This window comes from Colossoma macropomum, unplaced genomic scaffold (assembly GCF_904425465.1).
Source record: "Colossoma macropomum unplaced genomic scaffold, Colossoma_macropomum, whole genome shotgun sequence".
Taxonomy (NCBI): Eukaryota; Metazoa; Chordata; class Actinopteri; order Characiformes; family Serrasalmidae; genus Colossoma; species Colossoma macropomum.
The window spans coordinates 2,600,840-2,609,898 of record NW_023494803.1 but is presented as its reverse complement, the minus strand read 5'-3'; the positions used below and the strand labels follow the sequence as shown (position 1 = coordinate 2,609,898).

The window sequence follows — 9,059 nt, the reverse complement described above, 5'->3', positions numbered from 1 at the left end:
CCATCAGCACGAAACAATTGGTACCGTGACTCATCGGACCATGCCACATACTGCCAGTACTCTGGGGTCCAGTTAGGTTAAAAGACCTGTATCTAAAATGGCTGTTGAGATTGGGTTTGTAGGAGAATGGACAGTGTGCTCTCTTCAAAAATAATCATAATTCATACAAACCTTGGATTTCTGACTCTCTTCCAGGGCAAAGACAAAGATTTACAACATTAATGCAAAATTAAATTTACAATGATATGTTACTGTCATGGGCCCGCATTACCATTTTGAAAAGTGACCTATTGTGGACAAACCCACACAAGACCCTCACTCAATTAGCCCTGGGACAATGTTGAGATGCCAGTCTTTCACCAATGAGCAAAATCTCTTGAAGCATGTGCAGACAGCCCATTGGGGGCCATCAGTCAAGTCCAAAGTGGGTCCCTACTGGACCAGTACAGAACCCAAATACACAAAAACATAATGATCTGCTGAAAGATACATATATTCCAGAGAACACCTGGTCCCTCTTTCTGAGCACAGAAAATGTACCCTGTGTCAGGGGCAGGTGTGCTTGGGTAACAGTAATCTGTAAGACAAATAATAGCAAGATGTAAACACAGAGTCACAGTAATGTCAGTCACCTCTAAATGTCAATTCTACTTTAAAATATACAGTTACGCTAAATAAAACTACATTTCCTGACCGTGGTAGTCGTGGCAGCAGTTTCCATAGTACTGACAGGAGCTGGAGCATGAACAGCTGCCGAGGTGAGAGCCACAGTTCCACCTGCAGGAAGGAGAAGCTAAAACAGAGAGAACAAGCCTTAACAACACAAACGACAAACAATTTTCACAATAACTGGATTCCATTACTCATTAACCAACAATACACCAACATTTATTTCAGATTAATAATTTTTATTTATATTTATTATTTATAAATTAAACACATAATACGTACCTGATGTGGGAGAAGAACGATCAGTTGAAGATTCAGGAGGAACAGTTGAGGGAGAAAGATGAGATTCTGTGGAATAAGGAGAAGCATCTGTGAGTTCAGGAAGAGCTGAAAATAGAACTAGTTTATCCTGATAAAAGCTATACATTCATATCTTTGTGTTTTCATGCATGTCCTAAATATACATGTTGAGACTTTATTACATACCATTTTAATTTGGATACCCCAACATAGTTAGACAGGAAAGAGCTTGAAGTTTACAGGAAACATATTTACTAATTTACTGTAGCCTATATCTGATAACAATCATGAACTTGGATCAGCTTAATAGTTTTAAAAAGAAACACTTTTGCCCTCTTTGTGTTCTTTCACACTCCTTTCTTTCTCTCTGCCCTGCACTAAGTTTCCACTGTCTTCTTCCTTTATGCTGACTTGTCTCCTTGTCTTTTCCCTGATTGTTCTGGTTTAGGTACCACTTTGATAAATGTGACAAAATGTTAGAACTGTGTTGAATCAGTTCTATATGCAAAATGATTTCACACAATAGCTCATTAATATGAAGCCTGTAGGCCTTAAAACAATGATCTATGCAGTATCAGTGCCTACAGATTTCTCTACACCAGGGAATCTCAACTTTTTCCAGATCAAGCCCCAACTATTCATCACTAGAAAGCAAAATGTTTTCTTTTCTGGACTTAGGATGAGATGAGGAACTTAGGAACTGTTATTCTGTAATGGATACTGTCCTATATCAGGCCATGACTTAAGTAATCATGTTGACTGAAGAGAGAAGGTTTCAGAGTCGGCATGGTTCTTTAATGCAGTACATTTGGAACAACAGTTGGACGAATTTATTCTAGAATTTAAGTGTACTGTATATAATTCGCCCTGCGATGGACTGGTGACCTGTCCAGGGTGTATCCTGCCTTCCACCCGATGATAGGCTCCACCCCCAAGATGTGTGTGTGTGTGTGTGTGTGTATAAATCTTGCAATGTATGTAGTTGCTTGTGTCAATTCGCTCTATAATAATAAGCAATGAGGCAAAGTAGCCTCGCTAACCTGAGAACACCCACTGTGCCCGAAAGCCTTGACGAGTTACACTGCTATCACTTGAAAACACTACAGTCAGAGAGTTCCTGGTGGAGCTGAAGTGAGATCTCTGATCTTGAGGCAGGCGACCCAGCAGTGGGTAAGCATCAGTGGGACCGTCATACACCCTGATGGAGTCGCAACACCTCTCCAAACTGGTTCCAAGAAGAAAGAGGGAGAATGGAGAAAGAAAGAGAAAAACCTACTGAAGCTCGGGGCAGGTTTACGGCACACACATATGAGCTCACACCTGGTTCCATATCACAACTGACACAGTTAACAAAGCAAAGGAATTTCACTACTGATTTAGTGTTAAAAGGAATAAAGTGTCTTGTATTGCATAATGTAAACACTTCAATAAATAAATCCATCTGGAATGGCCAAATCCATCTGTATGTAAAAGTGAATGAAAGCTGTGACTTACTCGACAAACGTGAAGGTCAAATTAACAGTTTCTCTCTCTGATGCCAGAAGTCTCCATGTGCAATCTGCATTATTAGGGTAGTTATTAGGATACTGGGGGCTGAAGAATTCTCCTCTTGAGTTAGTCAGATCTCCACCGCATGGCGCTCCAACTGTAAAGTGGCACATGTATTTATAAACACATAAATGAGACTTGATCCTTCAAATGCATAGCAAACACATTGTGTACTAGCAAGACATTCATTAAAGCACGACAGAGGTACCAAATTCACATCCTTGAACAGGTATAAACATTAGTCAGTCTGAGTTATTTAGATAAATATATTCCGATGTGTGCTTCCAAATGACATGCAGCACACAGATAGTATAAAACATGGGGAACACTTTACTAAAGCTCTGTCTTCATAAGGCTACATGATTATTACATAATCCTTTCATTACAACTGACATAAGCATTATAAAAGTTTATTCCAATAAGCAGCAGTTGTCTTAAAGGTTTGTTTTTGTCAAATTCAGTCTCAAGAAGACATAACCTCAATGTTGAGTGACAGGTTTTTGTTGGCATCAGGTCGTGTCATCGCATAACATCACTAGATAGCGTCTTCCTTTAAGTCTACTAATCCAGTAATGATACAGTAAATGATACAGTTATTAGAAAAAGCATGACTAGAAGGTGTCATTAAGTGCAATCCAGGTTTATTTACATGTAATAAAATAAAAAATTTAAATTAATATCACGTTTGGCAAGAAACCACAGAGAAGTCTTCCCCTCTGTTCTGAAAAGATGTTTGCAATTTTTTTGAAAATTAAGATGAAACAATTGATTCTTTTGGTGGCATTATTGATTATTTAAAAAGATAAATGTAATATATAAACAGAAAGCTTAAAACTGCCATAGTATATACAATATTAGGAAAGAAGACATTATGGATTACAGTAATGTACTGCAGTCAATTTGGAGTCTTGTAAAAATGAATATCAGGAAATGCTAGTACAATATTATAAATTTACAGAGTGATTTTTTTACTGTGCGTTGGGCCACATCACCACTCCGAAATGTGAACTATTGAGCTCTGGACAAACCCACACAAAACCCAAGGTTAAAATAACGGTCATTTATTGGCCAGTGAGCAAAATCTCATAGGCCTTGTGCAGGCAGCACATTGTGGGTCATTATTCACGTCTTAAATGAGCCCTTACTGGACGAGTGCAGGACCCAAATACACAAAACGATGAAGATCTGCAGAAAGATACACATATTCCAGAGAACACCTGTTCCCTCTTTCTGAGCACAGACCACGTACCTGTTGTGGTGGCAGGAGCAGGTGTGGTTGCGTCACAGTAATCTGTGAGAGAAATATTAGTAAGATGTCAACACACAGTCACATTAATGTCAGTCACCTCTAAATGTCAGTAAATGTATAAAATCTACAGTTACACTGACCGTGGTAGTCGTGGCAGCAGTTTCCGTAGTACTGACAGGAGCTGGAGCAGGAACAGCTGCCGAGGTGAGAGCCACAGTTCAGCCTGCAGGAAGGAGGAGCTAAAACAGAGAAAAGAAACTTTTAACAACAACTTAAAAAACAAACCATTTTTACAACCACAAATCCACAAACCCACAATTAAAAATTCACCTGTTGTGGTTACCCAGGCAACAGTTTACCCAGAAAGAAAATCTCATTTCACATAATTATCAAACTGATTTTGTTAAATAAAGGCAGTCATAAAGAGGAGCAACAGCCACGACTAATGAAGAAGAGAAACAATCACAGGAACCAAATATATAAGATCTGAGAAAAAGTCTGTAATATTAAAAAAACATAATAAGTACCTGATGTGGGAGAAGAAGGATCAATTGTAGATTCAGGAGGAACAGCTGAGGGAGAAGGATGAGATTCTGTGGAATAAGGAGGAGCATCTGTGAGTTCAGGAAGAGCTGAAAATAGAACTAGTTCACCTTAATAAAAGCAATATATTCATGTCTTTTGTGTTTTCATGCACGTCCTAAATGTAAATGTGTTTAGACTTTATTACATACATTTTTTATTTGGATACCCCAAAATAGTTAGACAGGAAAGAGCTTGGAGCTTATAACAAACATATTTACTCATTTACTGTAGCACACTGTAACAAATTAATAAAGAGCAAGAAAATCTTTTAGCACATTTTGGCTATCGAGTCCTGCTGGTGACATTCCGTATAAATAAAAAAGAATGCATGATCATGACTTAGTAGGGCATGGGAACGAGATAATTAAGTAGTGGCCATCACTTAGTAAGACGTGGGAACAAGATTATGCGTTATTAAGCTGTGGTCAAGGCTTAATTATCTCATTCCCACCCCCTACTAAGTCATGGCCATGCATTATTTTTAATTATACAGTAAGTCACCAACAGGGCTCTGTACTATCCCTCTCCACTGATTGAGTCTCAACTCTCTCCTTCCTTCATGCTGACTTGTGTCTCTGTCTTTTCCCTGGCTGTTCTGGTTTAGGTACCATTTTGACAGAAGTGACAACATGTTAGAACTGTGTTGAATCAGTTCTATATGCAAAATGTTTCCACACAACAGCTCATTAATGTGAAGCCTGTAGACCTTAAAGCAATGATCTGTACAGTGTCAGTGCCTGCAGGTTTCTCTGCACCAGGGAATCTCAACTGTTCTAACAGTTTTTACTCACAGTTTCTATTCAGTTTCTATTCACAGCCCATCAGGCTTGTGAACACCTCACTCACTACCTCCTCCCCCCTCCCACTCTGAACTGGTTTAACATTTGGCCGACTTTGCACTCAATAACTGCACCTTACATACACTGTACTGCTGCTGTCAGAACACTACTGTTTACATCTGTTACTTGCAACATGCACTTTATGAGCCGCTGCTCTACATACTTGCACATACGTACACGTAACTTTATTTTTTCTTTCAACTTTGCACATGTAACTGTACTTTTTTACTATTGTTTTTAGTGTATTTCTACTTATTCAGTGTATTTAATATATTCTTATACTTTCTAAGATTGGTAAATGGAGGAACAGCAAAGTAAGAATTTCATTGTACAGTGTAACCGCCTGTTTCTGCTGTGCATATGACAATAAAACTCTTGAATCTTGAATCTTTTTCTACCTCAAGTCCCATCTATTCATCACTAGAAAGCAAACTGTTCTCTTATATCCACTTAGGATGAGATGAGGACCTTAGGAACGGCTATTCTGTAATGGCTACTGTTCTATATTAGGCCGTAACATAACTTATCATGTCGACTAAAGAGGTAAGATTTCAGAGTCAGGATGTTTTTTATACAGCTCTTTGGAACAAGACTTGGACCAATCTATTCTGGATTGGACTAGATCCTGCTCCCACTTCTAATCATTGTCTAGCCTAGATCCAAGTCTTGCCTAGCTTTGCTCTTTATTCTGCCTAGACTAGGTTCTGCATTGCAGCTCTTAGTTCTTTGTTCTACCTAGTCTAGGCTATAGTACTGACAGCCTTAGCTCTTTCCCTTTATCCTGCCTAGTCTAGGTTCTAGTCCTAAAACTCTTAGCTCTTTGTCCTGTCTAGTCTAGGTTCTAGTCTTGCCAGCCTTTGCTCTTTATCCTGTCCAGCCTTGGTTGTAGTTCTACTAATCTTGGTTGTTAAACCTACCTAGTGTATGTTCCTGCCCTGCCTTCTTGAGCTATTTGTCCTCCCTAGTCCAGGTTCTAGTCTCCAGCCCCTAGGTAAAGTCCTTACCATCAAACTAAAGAGTTTGATGTATAATATAAACAATGTCAGTTTCAAAACATATCATTCATGCCCGAGTCCATACAGTTCATATATGGAAACATGTTTACATCTGCCTATTCAGCCCATAGACTGTATATAAGAGTGGGCTGGATGACAGGGAGTGACAAGGTGAAGCCAAAACGTCTCTGCCACCCTCTGGTGGCTGGCTAAAGTATAACTTTTAACCCCAACTTTTATTTACATTACAGTGAGATGAAAGTAATTTTTTACACATCAAGTCATTTCTTTGCCAGTGGTGTTGAGCCACTTCTACAAGTGTTCAGGTCTCTAAAGCATACCTCAGCTTTCCTTCACGATATATTTGTTTTATAGAAATTATTTGGTCATATTTAAAAGTGTGTGGCTATGAGGTGATTGACAGCTTCGTGGATGCGCAGGCTCTCTCTGTTTCTCCTGTTGTATCCAATTCAGTTCCCCCTCAAATTCACGTTCCCTTTGACAAATCAGGTCCTTGGGCCCACACATTCACGGAAAACGAAAACAACGCCAGGCAACACTGGAACTACGGAAAGCGGAAAAGGTTCAAAAAAGGTTTGTACGGCAGCTGTTTTCACCCAATCAATGATGAAAAGTACAAAGTATTTATCAGTATGACTGTTTACTGTTTACTCGAATTGAAAATAATATTTATACATAAATACTATCGGGGATTGAGTGAAAACACACAGACGTGCAATCTCTTTTTTTTTTTTAACCTGTTGACTTTCCGTAGTTCCACTGCTTGGCATTGCTGTCTGTTCATTGAATGCGCGAAGACATTATTTAGCAAAGGTAACATAAATTTGAGGGGGAACTGAATTGGATACAATACTCCATGGCACAGTGAGTGGCTTCATCTGATATCGTTTAGTTTTTACCGTATTAATAAGGTTGAGTGTCCATTTAGAGCATTTTGAGGCGAAGCCATCTCTTATTGGACTGTAAACTGTTCTAGCAGATTTTCAGTTGGAAGTTCTTCGCCATCTTCGTGGTTGTTTTCGGTATGCGGCTCATTTTTATAGCTAGGGAGCTACGTAGCTAGCTAGCTGCTAGCGAAGGTTAGCTAGTTAGCTAGATGGTGTAGCAAACTTAAATTCGGTTTAATTCAGTTTGAGTATTAAAACATTTGGCACTTCAAGTTCTGTTTCACATTAATGAAATTCTGTGAACAGTTTTCTGAAACTATTACAAAGGTAAATAATAATATCGTATCTAGTGTGACTGACTGTGTTAGTCAGCTTTGTTAGCTGTTTTAATGTAAGGTTAGCTGGTCACTGACATTAAATGTCAGTCAGATAAAGTTAGCTGTTTGTGTTGGCTTTAATTAGAGGTAACATATATATTTTGATATGAGACAACAGCTTAATTTGATTAACTGTAATGTTTTGTTATCTAACATTTTTTAAAAAAAATAACTGCCGTAAAGATTTTTGCATAGCTCTATCTTGTCTTCATTTAAGGGTAATGGTTGCCTGAAGAGCACCTGTCATTCATCTTGTCTGTACATTTGGTGATTCCAGCCGTTAGGGAGGCGCAAGGCTGGCTGTGGGTAAGTAACAATGCAGAGGTAGGAGATTCCTCACTTTTAGGCTTGCACCATTTTGGATTGAGCACTTTGTCGTGTCTAGTCCAGATTCTAGTCCTGACTGGCTTTGCTTACCTTATTAGGATTCATAACATCTCATAAACAGCTACTCACTTTACTTAGGGGCCAGAGAAAACATACATAACTGTGAAATAACAAGAGTATCAGTATCAAAACCTTTACAATATGACTACAGTAGAGTAGATTTTCAACTTGTTATTGTTTTGTGACATAATAACCTTTATGTTTATGACATACCAAAAATACACTGAGCCATAGTCAGCTGTCATAATGTGCTATATTGTTTCACCCCAGAAACTCTGAAATCTAATTTTAAAGCTAACTTGCAGGGCGTTTAACATAACGCTTAATCTTAGTAGCCTACAACCATTTTTAAAATTTTACACTGTGAAATTTTACAGAAATGTATTACTGAAAAGCATTTAGAAGACAGCATGTTAAAGTGACAGCATTTATGAAGAAAATGACCATAATACATTGAAACGACATTAAACTAAGATAATACAGTGGTTATTGTAATTTTTTAATGGAGAAAATTCTCACATTTGTGGGTTTCTTTGGTCTCTTGTTCAGCCATCTCGCCGGTTTTTCTTTTTTTCTCATAACTCTCTGTTTGGAGTCTCTGAAAAACCTCCGTTTGGAGGGTGATGTAGCCCAAACACTTCACCCTACCCCTCTATCTCAACAAGAACTGGGACACCCTACCCCTAAACGTGAACGCGCAAAACAGATGGCTAAGGGCTAAGAGGTAGGGGCGAGGGGTGAAATGGGATTGGGCCTTAGACTAGCATGTCTGTAATCCATGCATTTCACATAATATCTTACTGAAATTATGATTGAGAAGCATTTTAAAACAGTTTAATCAGTTAATGTACCTGTTGGGTTCACAGTAGGTGTTGTAGCTGTAACATGGCAAAAATCTGTGAGGACAAGAAAAAACAAATATCAACACTGTCAAAACATCCACCCAAATAAAACATCCATAACCAACCACTTCAACTTTCATCTTATGCCTTGGCTCACCATAGTAGTCACTGCAACAGTTTCCATAGTACTGACAGGAGCTGGCGCAGGAACAGCTGTCGAAGTTAGAGCCACAGTTCCACCTACAGGAAGGAGAAGCTAATACAGAGAGAAAACAGAGAGAGAATAAACCTTAACAACAACTTAAAGGACAAACTATTTTCACAATAATTGGATTTCATTAGTCATTAACTAACACTACA

General features: G+C 38.6%; 1 protein-coding gene across 3 annotated transcripts in view; it reads right to left on the bottom strand.

Moving 5' to 3' along the window:
• Positions 1-312: 312 nt before the first annotated feature.
• Positions 313-9,059, bottom strand: part of LOC118823298 (cubilin-like) — a 70,495-nt gene continuing 61,748 nt past the window's right edge. For all 3 annotated transcript variants that reach the window (XM_036592802.1, XM_036592803.1, XM_036592804.1), the window contains 10 exons: positions 8,857-8,955; positions 8,709-8,753; positions 4,294-4,359; positions 3,907-4,005; positions 3,767-3,808; positions 2,464-2,614; positions 2,010-2,194; positions 952-1,017; positions 695-793; positions 313-577 (listed from right to left, as the gene is read on the bottom strand). In XM_036592802.1, coding sequence (XP_036448695.1) covers positions 414-577; positions 695-793; positions 952-1,017; positions 2,010-2,194; positions 2,464-2,614; positions 3,767-3,808; positions 3,907-4,005; positions 4,294-4,359; positions 8,709-8,753; positions 8,857-8,955 — 1,016 coding nt within the window. In that variant the 3' untranslated portion in view covers positions 313-413. The remainder of the gene's footprint in view (positions 578-694; positions 794-951; positions 1,018-2,009; positions 2,195-2,463; positions 2,615-3,766; positions 3,809-3,906; positions 4,006-4,293; positions 4,360-8,708; positions 8,754-8,856; positions 8,956-9,059) is intronic.